This window comes from Falco punctatus, assembly GCF_963210335.1.
Source record: "Falco punctatus genome assembly, chromosome: 8".
Lineage (NCBI taxonomy): Eukaryota > Metazoa > Chordata > Aves > Falconiformes > Falconidae > Falco > Falco punctatus.
Window position 1 is genome coordinate 30,577,524 of NC_137588.1, and position 20,857 is coordinate 30,598,380.

At 43.0% G+C, this 20,857-nt stretch overlaps 1 protein-coding gene across 12 annotated transcripts in view; it reads left to right on the forward strand.

The window, feature by feature from the left end:
- Positions 1-20,857, forward strand: part of SLC15A2 (solute carrier family 15 member 2) — a 148,599-nt gene that overhangs the window by 65,079 nt on the left and 62,663 nt on the right. For 4 of the 12 annotated variants that reach the window (XM_080399763.1, XM_080399762.1, XM_080399764.1 and 1 more), the window contains 7 exons: positions 6,788-6,834; positions 7,724-7,966; positions 10,329-10,416; positions 11,035-11,176; positions 13,009-13,101; positions 14,192-14,291; positions 19,357-19,447. In XM_080399763.1, the coding sequence (XP_080255889.1) occupies positions 7,919-7,966; positions 10,329-10,416; positions 11,035-11,176; positions 13,009-13,101; positions 14,192-14,291; positions 19,357-19,447 (562 nt within the window). In that variant the 5' untranslated portion in view covers positions 6,788-6,834; positions 7,724-7,918. The other 8 variants (XM_080399757.1, XM_080399758.1, XM_080399761.1 and 5 more) reach the window with 4 other exon arrangements.

Here is a 20,857-nt window from a genome sequence, read left to right on the forward strand (position 1 = left end):
AGTCAGTTTTGAGTCAGTGCATAGTACCTTATCTCATAGCACCAAGTACCACTTAGAACTGGAGGAGAAAATAGAGGGAAAGGAATTCAAGAGCTCATTTAGCCCACCTCCTTACTGACAGTGTGAACAGTTGAGTTATTCCTGACTTTTTTTTTTTTTTTTTTAAATGCAATATATAGCCTTTCTTGGTATCCACTTACTGTTTATCAGTGGTCTGTTCTGAAAGACCACAAATCTTATTCTGGAGTCAACTTTCAATTTTTTTGCAGCGGTTTTGTGGTACTCCCATCTTGAGAGCCTAGAAAGTAATTTAAATCTGTGGTTGTATTTTGTTTGTGCTGGGTTTTCTTCATTTCCTGCCTCAGCTGATCAGCTGTACCTTTCCCTGTATTTTGCTTGAACATTCCCTCCAATGAAGAGAAAGATCATAGTTTTCCCATGTTATGACAGCCTCTTAAAAAGTTGTTTGGAAATAAAAGCCCTTCCTGATGTGTTTTGTCCCCCTAATCTTCGAACAAACATTACCAAGTAAAGCTTTATATTCTTCCCAACAACTATTCTCCCTCCAGCATTTCTTCTGTATTGCATTGTCTCACCTGTAGTGGTCATACTTCTTTTCTCTTGTTTTTCACAGTGCTTGCCCAGTCTCATACTGCTAGCTTTGCCGTGCTATGCTTTGCACTTATCTATGGTACAACTTCTTATAATACGACCAACACTCCCTGGATGCTGGCCATACATTCTACATTCTAGATTTAAGTCCTCCTTACTGTCTACCTACACTTTGATATATCTTATGTGAGTAGCCTGCCCTTTTGTAGCCATAATTAAAGTTACGCTTCAGTCCTTCTTTCCCAAGCCACTTGCAGTTTGCCATCTTCTTTTTATGAGTTTTTTGTGCGGTTCTTCCTTTCACTTCAGGCTGTGCGTTCCTTGTTGCTCTGTCAAATAACTCAGCATCTTTATCAAATGACTCAACACCTGTAAGAATTTATTCCTCATTTAATTTTGGAATTTGATCTGTGATTGGCTTAGGCTGCTTGCTGTTGCACATATACATAGCTATTGCTGCATGTTTCTCTTCACTGTAAAGTTTGGATGTCTCTCAGTGTTTCCCCACTGTGTTTTTTCCAGTCGTCCTGCCCAGTTCCCCGTTCAGCTGATAGCAAAGTTCATTAGGAACTGCATACCTGTTTGTAGCCTGAACTGCATACCTGTTTGTAGCCTTAACTGCATTTTGTATGTTGAGGTGATGGAAGATATGGGGCTATGAAGCAGGTGGGACTGGGATTTCAGTGCAATGAAAAGGGGAAGGATGCAGGTGGCTTCAGGGCCATGGCATGTGATGATGGAGACCTCATTTTGTTCTACTTACTGCTGAACACACAGAATTTCACTGTGAGCCATTTCTGTGTCTACAGAAAATATCTGGGGTTTTCCCCTGCAGAGGAGATGCCTTAAAGCCTCTCTGAAAGGAAGTCACAGCAGTTTAGGGGAGGTTATGGGGGAAAGCAGAAAGGAATAAACAGCAGAAGTGTGGTAGAAAAAAATGTTGATCCTCCTTCAGGCAGGTCGTGGCTTTAAGGTGAAAAAGGGTCTGGGAGAACAGCATGCTGATGTTATCTCTGCATTCCTGCGTGACATGTGAAGAACCAGGAACTGAAGCCAGTCTGCCAAAAGGGGATGGAAACCTGTGCCTTCTCACAACCTTAACTGCTAAAAGGTGTGTATAGTTAAGGCCAGTTCTGTAGCTGGTGTACAGTGACAAAAGTTTGGATTTATGGCCAGCTGTAGATTGTCTAGTCACAGGTCCAGTCCCTGTTCTCATCCAGAAGTAGGAATTCTATTGAAAGATAGCACAGCTGCAGCATGAAGTGATTGACCATGAACATCCATGACAGATGCCATGCAGCCTTAGAGTCCGCATTCAAGGAGAAAGGCAGATTCCCTGTGACATTTGGGAACTGAGCAGAGATTACTGAAGATCAAAAATAAATGAAAGTTTAACTATTTTATTGGTGACCAAAGGACTGTTATTGTGAAGTGAAACATTAACAACAGGGTGGGAGTGAGCCAGGATTGCTCAGCGAGGTTCATCTTCAGGCACAACAGAGCTGGGGGCATCTACTGTGCTGGAAGCAGCAGGCATGGCAGAGGGGGACGGCATGCTGCAGGCTGCAGAGGAAGCCCAAGCTGGTGAGACAATTTTTTAAAGATTTCCTCTTGCTAACCATAGAAGAAACTGAAGACAAAAAGGCACCAGGAGGGATCAGAAATTTCTCTGTTACAGGCTGTCTAGTGACCAGATGACAGGCTCTTAAATACAGATTAGGTACTTGTTATTGTTAATGGTATTAAGCTAAATACCTTTACAATTTTGAGTCTGTAAGGACTCTTGAATAGAACAGAGATGCAGGTCTGAAGATTTTTGGTGTATTTTCCTGGTTGTTCAAGTGATTTGATACATCATCCTCTTAAATTTGAAGTTTGAGAGAAGTCTGCAGGTGATGTTAACCAGTCCTGATCAGTCTGAATCAGTTAAGCCATGCTTTTTCCTGTAATCAAAGAACTGGTGAAAACAAGCCAGAAGAAACCTGGAGAGGTTATCTTGTCCATCTAGGGCCAGGTCATTAAGCCCAAAGTGTTGCTGGCATACATTCATATAGCTTCTTATAACCTTGTCCTAGAGAGAAAGAGAAAAATACAGATATGGTAAAAGGGTTATAAAAGCATGGCCAGTGTATATGAATACAAAATAAGACTCATTATTAGGAGACCAGTGTAGCTGAGCTGAAAATCAAGAAGGGATTGTACCACAGGATGAATACAGATAAAAATGAAGAGATCAGCTGAGTATAAACAGATTAATGTGCACAGGACTGCAGCAGCAAACAGTGAGAATCTGAGATTGTAAATGCAAAGAGAAAATGCAGATTGTCTTCCTGTGGATTTAGGAACCAGAAAAAAAATAAATTATGAACTGAAAGTCATAGAAAAATATATTTGTGGGAACTTCTGGCTATGCAAGGCATCTGGTAGCTTAATATTACATTTGAACATGAATTGTCCTGCAGATTGTCCACTTGCCTAAATGAAAACTCAGAAAAGTGGAAATGTTACAGAAAGCAGTCCTTGCTTTCATATTTACCAGTTGTTTAGCACATGATTTTCACATAAATTCATCCATCTGCCTGATCTGGGACAGGACCCGATATTTATGCATTCTTGCATAACAGACATTAGCGATTGCCTGAACCCTGCAGCCCCAGCCATGCTGTCTCTGTTCCAGTGCTCACCTGTCCTTGCAGAAAGGGAATTTGGACAAAAGCAGCCCCAAATCTTCTTTACTAAAAATATTTTCTCATCCTATCCTTGACGAAAATGAAAGTAGTTGGTCTCTGGCTGCTTTTCCTGTCAATGGGTAGAGGCAGCATCTGGTAGTAGGCTTTCCTGAGTTTCCTCTTTTTCATTCCAGAGCTGCAAAGTGGTCCCATTTAGCAGTTTTGAATCCATCCCTTGTACTCCCCCAGGCTTTTTCATCCTGGTTTCAGACACAAACATGAGCACTGTGCTGGCTGCGCTTACGTTGTCTTTGCTCATAGAAAAGCTGAAGACGTGTGTTTTGTGCCCTCCTAATCTGATGGAAAATCATTGATAGCTGCATTGAGAGGGATTTCCCAGTTGCCCATTATATGGGTATTTCATCTGGACTCTCTGTTCCTTGAGAGATATTAGAGATACTAGAATATACCACATCCACAGTTGCTCTAGCTGTTATGCCACTTACCCTGTCACCAAAGAATAAACCCGTTTGGTTTGAGAACAGTTTTTCCAATCCAAAACGGCTGTTTTGTAATCTTTATTCTCCTTTTGGTGCTTAGAAGGGATTATCCGATCAAGTATCTCTCTGGCTATGGAGGAACATGCCTGGGTTATCCTACCCTGCCTTTTTAAAGGCAGTGCTGATGCTTGTCCTGCTTCTGCCCTTCGCAAGGGAAGTGGTTTAATACCACATTCAGCATTTGAAGTTGAACTTCATCAGGCTCTAATGATTTGAGTACATGTGAGGTATCCAAATATTCTTTAAGCAGTTTTTGTCTCCTTTCACCAATATTCCTACAGGTTCATTTTAATGGTGTTATGCATCTTGTTGCAATTTAGGCAATTTAGGTTTTTGAGTGAAGACAAACAAAAAGGACACAACTTTTCTGGCTTCTTTGGATGAGCTTTTGTTTGCTCATTTTCTAGTTTAAATAGCAGGCTTTCATTTTCCTTTCTTTTTCTTCAATATTGTCAGCATTTCTAACACCTTTTCTTATTGCCTTTTCTGTCCCCCTGCTAGCTGTAATTCATTTTGTGTCTTAACTTTGCAGCCTCTGTTGCTCCATGCTTGATCTGTTTGTTTGTACTTGTCTTCTGAAATGCCACCTTATTTCCATTTGTGGTACAATTTCTTCCTGATTTTCAGCCCAGCTGCACAGGTCTCCTTCTATCGAGTCTTATTCTGAATTAATTTGTATCTGAGGTGGTTGCAAATTTATTCTTCTTACCTTGTTTCTTGCTGTTTTCCATGAGTTACCATTTATTACCAGACATTTGAATTATTTTTTTCCCCTTTCTCTCTGAGAAGACCTTCTGGCAGCTAATGGCCTAAACAGCTCTGCAGTGTATTTGACAAGTAGTGTATGTTAATCCCACTGACTGATACGATTTTTCATGTTAGTATTTAAAAAAAATCATTTAGTTTGTGATACACAGGACTGTATACACACAGAGGAAATATTAGCTGCGGGATGCTGAAAATATTAAGGCATCATGTTGTAGCAGTGTGGGAGCCCTGCACAAGGGATGGCAAAACCTTTTCGGTCTTTTTTTTGTATTACTCCTTTCATAACTTTGCTGCTGTGTTTGCTCTGCTCACCTGTGCATGGCAGAATACAGCAGATTTCTACCAGGGGTCATGTAGAGATACTTGGGGCAGTAAGTGATACCGCCAGAGGGCTCGGAATTACTCCTGCTGCCTCTAGCGCAGGGTCAGACTTGTAGGACACAAAAGTACCTGCTATCCCGGCGTGCAGGAGACGGGACCAATGGACACAAGTCCTGTTCTTTGCACTGACCCCGGTGTTGGGTATGCTTTTGAGTCAAGTCTTGCCCCTGAAATGGGCTTAACAAACCCTAGCTCTCTGGAGGCTGTTCATGGCACCTGAGAAGTGACCCAGGGGAAAAAGCAAAGTCGTGCCAGTGTGCAAATCACTGGGAGGGCTGAAGATGAGCAGCTGGTCTGTGGCAGTACGGGGTGTGTGTGGGGGTAACAAAGTGTTGCTTTGCCACAGCTGTAGAAGAAAAAGAGAATAAGAAAGAGGTAGACCTTCCTGGCCTCATCTGCAGTTTGGGCTTCACGTTTAGCAGGAGTGAAACAGGATGCCTGGGGGTTTTCAGAGGAAGTAATGCCAGAGCATGTGAGGGGATGTGGAGAGTAATTATGCTTCCTTAGGGCACTCTGTCACGTCCGAGTCCCTCATCTAAGTGTTCTCCAGGTCTTGTTAGCAATACTGAAGCCAGATTAGGGATCTGTGGTGTGAGCAAAAGCCTCTTTCCTGGTTTGTCAGCTGCAACCTGGTTCCTGTGGTACCCAAACAGTAGCAGCAACTCAGTAATGGACCTAGCAATGAGTTTATGGAGACTCCTTGTACCAACTGTAGATTCTGGGTGTGGTCTGTACTTTTGCTGATAAGGGAGAAATATTTGGCAAAATTCCTTGAACATTTGCCTTTTAAAGAAGCCAAATGAAAGGGGAAGAAAAAAACCCTGTGCTGCACTTAGAATGCTGCAGAGCCACAGCCACTGAGAATGGTTTATGGGAAGGCTGTGAATTTTGCTCTGTAATTGCAGCTGGCACTGGAAGAATACTGATGAAGAGCTCCTCTATTCCTGAGAAGAGCATGGAAGGAGGGACAACAGGGTACCTGCAAGAACCTGAGCCCATGCAGCTGCAGGGGGCATCCAGGGGCTCCCAGCACAGCATAGGATGCGTTTGCCACAAGGAGCCCTAAGGTGGCCTTTTGGATAATAGGAAGTAGAGATGGGGTGCTGGCTGTGCCCTCTGGATTACTGTCCCATAGGTCACTCCAGGGAATTGGTGCAGGAACGAACCCTGGGTCGCTTCACTCCTGGGATAGAAAAGAAATGATTTAACAAAGTGCAGGCATCCGTGACATCCACTGTCTGAGGGTTTGGCATGATGAGCATTTTAGTAGTTATGACTTGGGATAAACGTGTGGCTTTTCAGTGGAATGAGATCCCTGCAGAATAAACCTGTCATTACTGTATTGGGAGGGAGATGCACACTCTGCTTCTAAATCCACAGGATGTAGGTGTATCTGGGACCTGGGGTTTTTATTCGGCTCACATCTGTTCAGCATAGAGGGCTGTGCTGGGCTGGTGCACGTATGATAGCTGGGGGCATGCCAAACAAAAGGGCGGTCTGTGCCATGAAGTGCTGACAGCCCCAACCTGTGAATGATTTAGGCTGTGTTCCCTGACTCTTCTTGAACTCTGGAGTTGTCTCCCCTGGTAGCATCTCCCTCCGTTTTCTGCCCTGGCTGCACAAATGTGCTCAATTAGGGTTAACTCAAACTGAATCAAACTTCATGCCTGAGGTTGGAAATCTTCCCAGTCAACTCACCACAGCCACATAGCATGGTGGGAGACAAGGCGAGAGGGGAGATGAATGCTTTTCAGAGAAATGAATCCAAGGAAACTTTGTTCACTTTTGTTTCTGCAGGAGATGATCCCCCCAAAGGAGATTTCGCTGTTCAGAAAAAATCCCCGGTGAGTGTTACAGCTGGTTTCCTTTTCTTTGCTTTCTGCTCAGCTTGCTCTAAACACTGCAAGATCTCTGTGTTCTTTCCTCTGTTGTGCTCTGGCTGGAGACAAACACCCTTTCTTGCAGAGGGTTGAAATAAGCATTAACAACTCAAGGCAAAAATCCCTCCACTAACCTGATTAAGTTAAGAAAGTGCAGCTTAAAGGGGGGAAAAATGAACTGTCTGAATGTTTGGGAAAATGGGTAAGGGTTTTGATTGCTGCATTTTTCCTGAACATCACTTTCCTTGTGCAAGAAGACTTACTTCTCTGAAGTGAAGGAGGATGTTGTCTGTGGGAGGGAGGGAGCTGACCTGTCCATTTGCTTAGTTTGATGAAACCCACCAGGGAATAAATGGTCCGCAGATGCTGCAAAGCAGAAGGAAGGATAGGGATTGAAGATGGGCCGCTGATGGGTGTTACAGACCCTAGCTGTAGTGCCAGAGCCTCAGGTTTACATCTTTGCCTCTGATTTAAAGCCAGATTCGGGTGAATTTTTTGTTGCCTTGCAGCTTTGATGTTCGTGCAGATTTTCAGGTTAATGCTGATTGAGCATTTGACCCCTAAACACTGCACATTGTATTGACTTCAGGGAGAGCAGGGCATGTATTGCACCTGCTTTGACTTGCAGGACAGTTATTGTAATACTTCCTCTTAAGGCTCACAGTTATGTCATTAGTAAGCCAACTATTTAATTTACCATTTTAAGTGCTGTGCAGACATTAACTATTGGATATCCAGAACTCCTGGGACATACTAATCTTTTTCCCATTCTGCTGCTAGACAGCAAGAAGGAGAGGTGAAAACAAATGTCCCCTGTAGCTGGCATTTTAAATGACCTTTCTTTTTTCCAAAGATGCAGACTATCAACTTCCACAGTATCTTTAAGAGCTCCATAATCCTGCAAAACCCAGGCTTACAGCAGTAGCTAAGCACAGCAGACTATCTGAGTGTTCATGAATCCAAGCTTAGCCTCTTTGCTTTTGCTGGGGCTCTCTGCTGAGCAAGGTCCTCCTCGGCGAAAGCGAGCAAACTGCATCTGGTGCTCTGCATGGATGAAAGCTTCCCACTTTTGGATGTCCAGGCAGGCCACAGGCAGGTCAGTGATACAGCAGGGAGAATACATGAGGGTTTCTGTGTATGCTAATGCCATCTCATGACATACAAGCCAGATGGAAGTACCCCTGCTTGTAAGTAGTTGCTCTGTGTTTGTAAGCACTTACTCTGTGTCCTGGCTCAGGCACTACGGGAGGTTTAGCTGGGAAGTCACTGCCTCCTGCTCTCCTTCCCCTGCTCATCTGTAGGAAGTGCCCATCCCAGAGCAGGAGTGGTTGAAATAAGACACTGCCAGGTTTCCTGTCACTGCAGATCCCAGCGTGGCATGTGATACCTTAAACTGCTGCAGCTAAATCCAGCAGGGCTTGTGCATCGGGTTGGGGGGGGGGGGGTGAGTTGAGGCAGCAGGGTTCCTGACACCTGGCCATCTGGGTTTGAACAGTCACCCCTGCATCTCCATCAAGTGTTATTAAATCTCACGAGTACTGATGGTGAGATCTGTGAAAGAGAGGAATAAAACTATTCCTTTTATACAATTTTACTTCCAGTTCAGAAAATGCCTCCAAGCACCCACAGGAAACATAATTTGCCTCTTACGGCTCTTCTTTATTATGAAAAACTTGTTGGGGAAAAGTATTCTGTATGTCAGGGGTCCTCAAACTTTTTAACCAGGGGGCCGGCGGGCGGATTAAGTGGCAGGAATTCATCTGCGGCTGCTTGGTTTCCCCCCCCAGCCCCTGGCGGGGGGGTCTGTAAATACCGGTGGCCGGATTGAGGACCCTGGGGGGCCGTAGTTTGAGGACCCCTGCTGTATGTGCATATGTCTGTGTGTTTGTGAATTTACTGCTTATGTATGCCACCATTTTTAGGCTAGTCTGAAACCACGAAGCCCCAGTGTGGTTTCCAGGGGAGCCCACTCTGTCTTACAAGCCATATGCTGAGCACGATGGTTTCAGAGTAAATACAAAATTAAATGGATAATTACAGATTTACTCTAGTAAATTAAAGAGGCCAAGGGTTTCTTAATAAAAAGGCAGCCCATAAATAGCGAGAGAAAAAAAAAATACAAAAGACAAAAATGTTTGTGCTTACATATGCTGGGTTAGATAATGGAAAGCATTTTTTGGTGGGGTTTGGTGTTTTTTTGTTTCGTTGGTTTGGGGTTTTTTTCTGTGGAAAACCAACCTCTTTTGTTGCTTTTGTACAATGTTGAGCAAGACGGCATCATTAAGCTAGACTCTTCTAAACTTGATGCCATTGCTTCAGAAATCCAAATAAGCTCAGGTCACTTGGTGGTAAAATAAACCTGACTAAACACATCTATTTTGGTATCTGTATTTGCATTTGGGACTTTGGGAAGAAACAGAGGGATTCATTGTTTCTGACACGAGGCACAGAAATGCCTGTGAAGAGTTCATCTCACTTCACTGGCCCATACCAAGGCTGTTTAAGACCATAAATATAAATGCAGCTGTGTAATATTACTCTCCCCCTCCACCCCTCACCAGTGCATGGCCAGCCTCTCTTTCCCACTAACTGGCAGAGGCTGGACAGTGCTGTGAAAACCTGCTTTCCCTGTTGCAAGGCAGCTGGAAGCTGCTTAGCTTGGGCATCAGCAGGGTAGCAAAAAGGAAGGAGGCCCGTGCAAGGTCACGCCAAGACTCATTTGTTTAAATGCCTTGTATTTCACATGGAAACAGCTGATTTTAGCTGAAGTAAAGTCAGATTCATTGAAAGAGTGGCTACATGCAGAAAGGTTTGACAGTCCCATTGCTGTTTTGTTTAGTTTTGATTAATCAAATTGAATTATCCATAGCTATGCCATTGTTCTTGCAATATGAAATGGATGCCATGCCTGAGAGTGTGCTGGACACAGGGCTGACGCTTTGCTTCAGTGAATGCGGTGGCACAGTTCAGTGCAAGTGAGGTGCAGAGACTGAGAGCAGTTGTCACACAGGAGGGAGCAGATTCATACAGAAGCAGACAGCAGCTCCCTGGGGTCTACCAGTTGCGAGGCAAGGTCTGGTTCTAGGGAGAAGTTTTGGGGCAGGGTAGTAGCTTTATGTGAAGCTTAGGAGAAAAGATATCTGAAGGTGTTTTTGCATCTCGGTGGGTTTTTGCATTGCAGCGGAGAAGCAGTACGACCCTTACTGGAGTTCCTAGAGCTATGAGCATGGTGGGATGCTGGCAGCTCACAGATCTCCATGGCTGTCCTTAGTGGGCCCATGTCAGCCAGGCTAATTCACTGGGAGCCTTAAGCAAAGCAAAATAGCTGTGGAATCCCCTCCCTCCTTTGAGTCCTTTGAGCCTAGTTTTTGAACTAGACTCCTCTCCACTGCCCATGCACTGTGGGGATGTGTTGCTGGGGTGACGATTTTCACAGAGTTCTCATTTGTGTCCTGCAGAAACTCTGTGGCTCCAACTACCCCCTAAGCATTGCCTTCATTGTGGTGAATGAGTTCTGTGAGCGCTTCTCCTACTATGGCATGAGAGGTATGTGACCTGTATCTGGGAAGCGACTTTCCCATCCTTGTGTTTCTATGTATGCTAGTCTAGGGGTTCTAGGGTTCTGTGCTGTATGTGGTTTCAGCTGTCTTTTAAAGTAAATTGGCGTTTTGGGATGCAGGTATGAACAGTGTACCCTAACATTGATGCTACACCTGCTCTGAGCAGAAGCTGGGACTAGAGAGCTCCAAATTTACATTCCAGTCTAAATTTTTATATGATTCTCTGTATCAGACTTGGTTTTCTGCTGTGTGATGTTTTTCATAGTTGTGTGCAATCAGCATGTTTGGGAATTGAATCATACAGGCACCTAATTTGCAAATAGAAAATGTGCATAAACAGAACTACATGTTATGGTAAGATAAGCTAGAAAATATATTTTCTAGCTAAGCGTAAAAGTTTATGAGCAAAGAATGCCTGCTACTGGTATATCTCATTTTAGCTTTTCCTGTGTCAGAGATTGAGGAACAGGTCTGAAAGCACAGATCTTTCCACAACAGTGCTCATAGCTGCTAGACAAATCAGTGGTTTTCTTGCCACCTTGATCCTGCTTACCTGCAAAGATACAACTTAATTATTTGATGTGATTTGCTTGTTTCCTTTTAGCTGTCCTGACCCTATATTTCTTAAGCTTCTTCCACTGGGATGAGAATCTCTCCACTGCTGTGTACCATGCCTTTTCCGCGCTATGTTATTTCACGCCTGTCATTGGAGCCATCATGGCAGACTCATGGCTGGGAAAATACAAGTAAGTGAAGATATCAGAATCAGACAGCATATCTATATCATGCAGCCTGCGCAAAGGCAGTGCTGTGTGTGCTCCCAGTTTTGAGCTAGTTCAGAGTGCAGCAGGCACACTTGTGAAGGTCAGCTCCTCTCTGTTAACGGATGAACAGCTGATCTGTTTGCTCATGCTGTTCTGTGCTCCTTTTTCACCCGAGTGCCAATAGGTAACAAAGTTGGAACAAATTAAATGTCATAAGCACACTTTTCCTCCGCTGTCCATCCCTACCCACCTTGAGGAAGCTGAGGTGTAGGACGGTTAACCCTCAGCTTGCCAAGATCTGCTTCTGAGAAGGATTCAAAGATGGTGAGGAAGTGGTGTCATCCTCTAGACCTTGCCATTTCAGATGAAATGTCGCTAACTATGCTATACTGACTTATGCTTTCACAGCATAGGGAATGTGTAAGCATACCCATTTTTATTCCAGAGAAACCTGGGCTCACTCAAATAATCTCCCTCAGCACATAACCAGGTAAACTCTCCCTGAGTAAGTTAAGCAGTTTTCCTTTCTACTGATTAGTTGTGGGCCATCATCTTCCCCAGAGTGGTGGTGAGCAGTTAGATATAGGACTTTATTTGCTCGGCACTGTTTGTTCATCGTCTGAGGAGTCTTGGCTGTCAGAGTGGTGAAGTGCAGCTGAACTCTTCTCTCTGGGTCTAAGCATGCCTGGCAGAAGAGGCTTAACAGGAAAAAAACAGCTGCCATATGCCTTTCCAGCAGAAGGTTCTTAAGGAGATATCAATGCTCTTTTTCCTTTGTGCTCAATTTTAGTCATTCTCTTGTCATTTGAATGAAAAAAATAAGAGTGTGGATTTATTAAGTTCATTATTTAAGATCACCTAGCAATGGTCATTGGTGTTTGAGGATATCAATCCTGCAGCATGATGTTGTGAGAAGGTAAATCCTTATGCAGACTTTTTTGCATTAGGCAAGAGACTTTTCCTGGAGTAATCCCTATGACTTAATGGGAGGTGGCTTTTGCTGTAGTAGCTGGACCTTGGCTAATACCAAGGACAGGATGACAGATTAGAGGGGCTTTTAGGAATGATCTGATGTGGCTCTAAATTAGCTGTTGCAACCAGGGTTTGGATGTGTCAAGGTCCACTTCCATGCTCAAAGCTTATAAGGCTTCTTCTAGTGCCTCTGTCCTAACAAGTCCTTCCATTTCCTCTGTGTGTGTTGTCTGCATATAAATAGGTAGACATCTCTTAATCCTGAAAGTGATGAAGGAATAGAATACACTCAAGAGCCTGATCCTCCTAGTCAGATTTCTTCTTCTCCCTCACCAAGACATGGGAGGAAGATAGGTGAGCTCAATCCTTCAGAGGCGCTTGGGATCTAAAACAGACTTGCAGTGGGGAAACCACGCTCCTAATGCAGGTGTGTTAGGTGGGTTGAACATGGGCAACAGTCCCTATAGATGCCTTCCAGTCAAGGGATTAACTTAGATGTATGCTACAAAATACCAGTTATTAGTAATCTGGAGGTCGAGTTCTATTTGCAGCTTTCCATGCCTGACAAGACTGGAACACTTCTAGTTTATTTTGCTCAGCAACCTCTGCAAAGAAAGCAGGGGCTAACACTCCTTAATTTGAACTCATTCACATATTTGTTTCTTCTAGTGCACTCAGTGTTGACAAAAGTTATAGCTGCCTGCTATACCAGTAGTATGAACAAACCGATTCCTTGTGTGTCTGCCAAGTAGACCTGACATATCAGGAAGTAAAAGCAATTTCTATTTTTTGATTGTACATCACTCAGCACCTTCAGTCATTGCTGTTTGCTTTCCTCACAGGACGATCATCTACCTCTCCATTGTGTATGTCGTTGGCCATCTGATAAAGTCAGTGGGTGCAATTCCATCCCTAGGCAACCAGACGGTTCATGTGTAAGTAGCTGTTGAAGCTCCAGCGCTGTAGTAGGTTGTGATGGTAGCTGGTTTACCCAGGACTGTACTTTTTTACCTCCATCAGGCCAGCAGTTTGGGGCTGTGCATAGGTTGCTTTTACCAGGGAAGAGTTTGAGATGTCTGAGTAAGAGCAGAAGGGCAGATCTAGAGAGTGAATGCACTCTAGTTGCATTTCTAGAGTTGGAAACCACCAAAGAGACTTTAAACTCTTTGATGTAGGCACCTCTCTACTGTACTGTGCTGTACTACAAACTCCTCCATCCAACTGCCTGCACCAGGCTCATTCCTCCCTCATTTCCTCATCAGCATAGCTGCCCAGCTCAGCACGGTTCCCCTGTGTGCATGGCAACACAAAACCAAAGATATATTTTCTGATGCAAGAGAGGAAGGGTCTGTCTCTCTGTAAAGTACAACCCTTTTTGCCCTCTAGATTTGGAACAGATAGGTTTCTCGGAGTAGTTCCTCAGCTGGCATCTCTGAAATCACCAAGCTGTTTTGCCTATATGGTCGCGGATCTAAAAATATGCACGTGCAGGCAGGAGCACATCTAATTTTTGGAACAGTTTCCTTTTGTTGCAGACCTGGCCAGTCCTGACACTCCTGTTCCCTACAGACATAATCTGTTGGGCCAACAATGGTATTTTGAGCAGCACAGGGAAGTAGAAAGCACCAAAGAATGAGTCTAATTCAGTTTGTCTGTGCTTACCCAGGCTGGAAGGCTACAGGAAAAGACTTCTTTTGTTTTGTTTTTCTTTTTTCTTTTTCTCAATTGATCTCTGCAATCTTTTGTTCTCATATGAGTCAAAAATAATCCCATGGATCTTTGATCTCAAGTGTGTCCGTTGGGCCTCAGAACAGCAAGAAACTGACAAAACCAGTTTAGTTAATTGACTGCTACTGAATGCAGAAATGAGGCTAATTGATTTGTTGTTTGCACTTAGCTGGCTTATCATCACTACCCAAGGCAAAAGACAATGATATCAGAAGAATCATGGTTGGGTGACACTAAAATGCTCTCATAAGCACTGGTAAGGTTCTGCAATGGTGATATTTTTGTTCTTGCATGAAGGATCCTGTCTATGGTTGGTCTGTTTTTGATCGCCCTTGGAACGGGAGGTATCAAGCCCTGTGTCTCTGCATTTGGTGGGGACCAGTTTGAAGAGGAACATGTAAGATTTGTTTTTTTTCCTAAAATCTGCAGTGTCTTCTTACTTTATGAGGATGTTTATGTGATCAAACCCTGTTATACTAGAATAAGGGCTAGTTTGCTAGGAAAAGGTGTAGTAAGATGGAGGTAGGATGATTTGCATAAGACTTGAGACAAACTGGATGCTTCAGGAAAGGAAAATGGCAGCAGAACAGGACTGATATTGGGAAGGATAGGTCATAATTGCATCAAATCATCTAAATGTTAATAGGATGTCAGAGTAGTTGGAAAACTGTATCACGTATCATGAAACTGTAGCCATTTCTGAACCAGCTTAACAAGGGTGATTATAATGCACTGCAATGAAATATAATAAATGAAAGAGAAAATTGTATCACCAGTCTATACTTCCTTGGGAATTTTCCCTCAGATCAGTCATTGTTTGTGATTTAGATACTGTTCAGAAAGAACTGTAGGAAATTCCAGTCTTTTGAAAGTAGTGCTGGTACCAAATCTACCCAGAATGTTTTCTAGATATTCCAGAATGGAAAGTTCTGAACAGTTGGGAAAATGTTTCTTTTCAGCTGTTTGTGCTCTGATTCCTGTGAATTGTAGTCTAGTTGCTTCATGACCTCATTCTCTATCATGAGTGCTTAGCCCCTCACCTGCACTAATCTCAAACTCCCATTATGCAGCACAATTGGGGATAAGGTAGTGCTTAAAGAAGTGAAGCAGGTCAGGAGGTACTAATCCTCAGGCAAAATGCTAAATTTTCAAGTTGACCTGAAATAAAGCACTTAGATTTATGTTGACTTAACATGCAAATGAAAATTTTGGTTTTCTCAATGACAGTATTCAAATCAGCAACCTCTGTGCATGGCGTAATTCCTCAAATATGTAGAAGGCCACAGCTACGAGAAAGAAAATAAGTGTTAGGTTCTGTGATGAGTAGGCTTAAATTCAAGGGGGCTTATTTAGGACTAATGGTAGGCAAAAATTTTCAAAAGTAGATCTAGAGAAGCACTGGGAAAGATTAGGACCTTTGGGAGATGGAAATTCCCATCAATGGAGACATTGAAGAAGGACATGAGACTAATGGTCTGTCAGGAAAGGCACTGGTAGAGTTGGACAGGTCCCTTTGGCCGTGGACAAGGGATAGGAGCTCTGCAGGGCAGTTCACTGTATGTCTTTTGCAATGCCACAGCACGTAGTCCGCATTCAATAAACGAATAATATAGACTAAAATTTATATTTTAAAAATTTGGGAAAACTTGTGCTTTCTGCACATGAACTGTGTGATGCTGAAGAGATGAAGCTTAAAAACACAGGATGTTTCATGGTCGTTTGTTCAAAACAGATCCTTTTGCAGGCATGTCCATCCTGTGCTGTCAGTTGGACTCGGTGCTTTAGAGGATGCTGCAGAAGGGGGAGCAGAAATCATCTGGTGGTCACCAGCCCCCCCAGTTGGTACAACTCTGACTGAAAGCAGGCTGGCAGTACAGCATGTGTGCTCTGGGAATACGCTGCGTGCATGGTAGCATGTGGGCATCCCAGCCTGCAGCCCCGATAGTTGTCCCAGAAGGATTCTAACAGGTGTTGCAGCAGCGTTTTCGGAAGTGCTGCTTCTGTGAATATTAATGATTAATAATGTTTATCCAGCATCTTTCAATTACCAAATAATTACAGTATGATAATACGTACCACTTATCTTCGGAGTGTTTTATAGACTTCAGCTAATGAATCTCAGCACCCCAGTCAGGCACATACATACATACTATTATCCCAAACTTACCTGACACCAAACACCACAACTGAGTTACAGAGACAAACCTGAATTGCCTGTGGTTGTGTGGGCCTGTACCCATTCTTCAGTGCTCAGACTACACCTCTCCAACAAATTTATCAAACACTAAGGCTCAAATATTCGCCTGTGTGTCGTCTTCAGGAAAAGCTAAGCTAGGGAAAGAAAACTGTGAAAACCCTTTGATAAGGACAATACATTTTGCTCTAGTCATTCCTTTCAGAATAGAAAGGTTTGTATTTTACCATTGTGAAATGACTTGGCCTTTCAGAAGGAAAAAAAAGTATTTTATGCTATGTGGTAGGGCATTTAGTCTTCAAAATCGGAATGAGAAGTTTTCATTTTGTAAGGAATGAAAGTTTTGGGCCCAGCCAGAATATTTCTCCCCTTCAGACTGGTGTTTGAGAGGACTTATATTTTTTGTCTTCCACTCCAGACAGGATGAAGTAAGTTTTGAAAATTCCCAATGAAATGAAGCATTTGATTCTCCCTTAGTTTTCAGGATTCCAATAAACTTCAGATGAGTCCTTAAGTGCACAGGCTTAGTTGTTCCATCTGGAAACTAGGCATGGGGTAGTTCTGTATAGAAAACGAATAAACAAATTGCCTATGCTATTCCCACGTAAAGACAAATTTATATTTGGAGGTAAATGCACACCACTGGTTTGGTTTTCTTTGAAGTTCTTTATGAGTGTAATAGTCTTGATCTGCCACTTTGAGAACAGTGCTACTACAAACAGTAGTGGAGACTGATTCAGCAGGAGGTCAGAAAGGGAAAGTAGATTTATCTGCAGGAGACTTCTAAGCATCTTTGTCTATGAGATTAGGAGTCCAAGCTAAAAACGCCTGAACAAAATTATATTTCTGTTGTATGAATATGAAGGCTGCTGTGCATATTAATTAAGCACCAAAGCTGCTTTCAAACAGCGTGATATGGTGCTTAAGGTACTAAATAGTTTTCTCTTTGTTTCTTTACTTTCTGGTTGCCAAGGAGATTAGGATTATTGTGTACGGTACCTTTTCTCAAATTAGCTAATCCAAATCATGTTGTTAATGTACGTCTGCTCCAAAGATTAAGAAAACAGGGAGGGAATTCTTTTTTTCCAATCAGTGTAATTTGCAAGCTTCTGGGTCATTATTTTTGTACTTCTGCTTTTCTCTGACCATTTTTTCCCATCACTGAAATCTGAAAATGTATGAAATAAGATGATACAAATTCTTTAGGCATCACTATCCTCTTCTCTTACCAGCACAAGCTTTTTGGTAATTGTTGCTCTAGATTTTATCATAAAGAGAGCTGCATTCCTGAGTTTTTCTCAGCTCTCAGAAATTCCAAGTCGCTCAGATATGAAGGGCTAGAGACATGGCATGAGAATTTGACTAGAAGAGGGCAGGACTGTGAGGACTCTACAGCACCACTCGTAACAAGCTATGACAGGGCTACTCTGGGAGCAGGAGAGATTGCTGAGGCTGCTCATTTCTCTAGATTTCCTTGTGAAAATGAATAAGTAATCACAAGGGTAGAATGAAGAAGAAAATACACTTTTACTAGCTTGGCAGTAGAATGTTCCAAGTAATCAAAAACACTGGTAAGGACAGAAATGGAGTATAAGGGAAAGTAAGACCCAGTGCTGTTTGCTATTAACCATAGGAACACGCTGTAGAGATGATTATTGTAAGGCTTGCAAATCTTTTTACTCCGGAGAAATAATTTGCGAGTAATGTATGCCTAAGATTGCCTGGGACACGCTAGGAAATAAAATTGTGGAAGAACCAAAAGTTCAAATTGATGGAGTCTTCATAACTGTGCTGGGGCAAGGCAAGAAGCCCTTAATCCAAGTGAGGGGACCCCTAGATTCCTTGGTGGGTGCCAGTGGGAATGATGAGGCTCTTACCCTCACCTTCCCAGTACCTGCTTCACAAGGTGACATGAAGAAGTCCTCCCATGCCCTCCCACCTGCTCGCCTTCCCTGCAGCAATCCCCTGTGATAAGAGGCTTCTTGACATGTGAAGTGTCAGTATTTCCTGTTGGCTGCACCATCAGTTATGGGAAGTTTTGTGACATTTTTGAATCCCAGGCTTCATTCCTTAAGAGCCGTTCCCTTTTAGCTGCCTGCAATTCTTCACAATTTCTCCTGTTTTCTAGGCTTGTGAATATTGTCTCAGGGAGCAGAAGGGAGCAGGACATTTTAGGAGAGGGGGCAGAACCAGGCCCCTGTGGAGCTTCCTCCTACTCAGCTAATTTAAAGCTTCGCATTCAAATGATGCTCAGGTCATAGGGATGTGGCTCAAGGTGCTCTGCCAGGCACCAAGCCATGTCCCAAGCAGTTTGCCCACTACCTTTACAGGGCTTGGTGACACTCAAGTGTCCTATAGCTGGTGATACAGACAAGCATTGGGTAGGTCAGGTAGCCTGCTTTTCTTTCTCCACTCCACTGGCCCACCCAGGCACAGAAGGAGGTTTGGCACTGTGTATGTGCATGCAACTGTGCATGTATGTCTCCCCCACAAGCAAGGTAAGACTGCTCTTGGTTGAATGCCCTTACACATTACTCCTGCAAAAAAGACCAAACTCACCATCAAGTTCTTGATTCGTTTCAAATTATGAATTATGCAGGAAGAGGATCAACAGGAATCCTTTGAATGTATGAACTATATTATGTTAAAACATCAGTTGAATTCTGAACTTTTTCTCTTAGAGTCCATCCTTCCATGAGGCTCTTGAATTTGTTCCTGTATATTTAATTTACCTTATTAGTTTGAGGTTGACTGGCCTTAGCTTGGTGATTTCCTGTCTGATGGATACCTCTCGTTTGCTGGCACTCTCTCATCTATGCTGTCATTATCAGCTCCTCAAAATACATAGGTTTCTTTTTCTGTTTCTACACAGGAGAGGATGGGGGAGAGGGGAAGGAGCTCAGATATGGGAAGAAATTATGAGCTTGTCAAACTGCCAAATTGGATTGAATTAGGTGACAGAGGATCTGAATCATGCTACTTATTCTGAATAAGTAAATGCTCTCCCTTTCTTCCAATCTTGCAACACTCTCAAAACAGTGGCTTTTCCTCTGAAATGCCAAAAAGTCCCAAAGCGCTTCTCAAGTAACGTGAGCTGGTTTGTGTGAGCATTTACCATCACCTGAATGCAAGCTTGTTTGCTTAGCTTTTTATGCACCGAGTGTCAATATTTACCCAGCCTTCCTAACAAGAGAATTGATAGTGTTCAATTTGCAAGCCCAATGCTGAGCGTTAGCCATGACATTGATATTGTCTTCTCTTGTTTTAGACCTCGGAGAGAAGCAAGTTTTTTTCCATCTTCTATTTATCCATTAATGCTGGAAGTTTGATCTCCACGTTTGTAACTCCTGTATTAAGAGGTCAGTGTTGATTTAGAATAAGACAATAAATTAGCTGCCCTCTGGCTACTTCGCTGTGCATAGTTAGGCTCTTGTGACAACTGAATGGCAGAAATGATATCTGTACAGTGGTCAGTGTATTGCATTTACGCCTTGTTAATCCTGCTGTAGCAGCATAACAGATTTATAGTACTAGCAGACAAGTCACAGAAACTATATTCCAGGTTGTATTTCAAAGCCAGCCTGAACTGTAGAATTAAAATATGAAAGGTTGAAGGACCTGTATGGTCCTCTAATCTTCCCCATTGCCAGTGAAGGATTAGTCCCCTGTCTTGCCTGCAGGTGACCTGTGAATGGCAACTGATCTCTGCTGTCCTGTGCATGTGTCAGGGCTGAAAAACTTAGCAGGGCTAGTTTTCTACTCCTAGAGTCTCTCTCCCAGAGGGTGCTGCTGACTTCTGGAGACTCTGTCCTGGCACCCAGGCATGTCTGTGTTGGCCTGCTTGCAAAATTGCAGCCCTGAGCAACTAGCTTTGAAGACAAAGCACAGGCCTATGCCCCATTTAAGACCTACTTTATATTCTAGCCAGCTTCACAACCCTTTTTAGTCCCTGAATCTTGCTGCACTTATTTCATTGTATTGCAGCACCTAGAAGCCAAGAGGATTGACACGCTGTAAATACAGACACAGAGCAGCAGGCTATAGGCAATAGGGACAGGGACAAGATAGCCTTCATATATAATAGCTTTTTTTTTTTTTTTTTCATTCCATCCTGTGGCTTCCAGGAAGCTTTCTTTGTTCAGAGTGGTTGTTTTAACAGGCCATTCATTTCACAAGGCTGTAGGCAATTGTGCTTGTCTCATATTTACACCTTGCGTAGGGCCAAAGACAAATGCTGTATCTCTTGCTCTTTCCCTCACTGATACCTGTAGGTCAGCATTCTGCTGGGAAGGGCTTTTGCTCAATGTAGTCAGTGGGCAGATGAAAATCTAGTCCCCTTTGAACATCAAAACCTGTGCCAATATTGCCTAGCAATAAACTAGTTGCAACATGGAAATGTGGTGGAGAGAATGGGGAAAGAGTAAAATTTTTGCTGACTATGAAAGCTCTTTTTGGAAGAGCAAGAAATGCAGTTCATAGACATTTGGCAAAATGTAGAATATATACTTTTAGGTAGAGAAGTGCAACTCATTTTACAAGTCAAAAGTTCAGCATGCCCATAATGTCTTGCTGTCAGCTTTGTTGGATTTCAGCTGATTTGCTGAAAATAAGTGAATAAATGCTATGCACGCATAGAGCTATGCAGATGACAGTGACTGCCCAGGGAAAACAAACAGGAACCACTGAAGGATTCATGAGTTGGTTTGCTGATAACTATGTTGTCTTATTTTAGCCATTTTGTTATTATTCCATGTAAGATTGCAGTAATT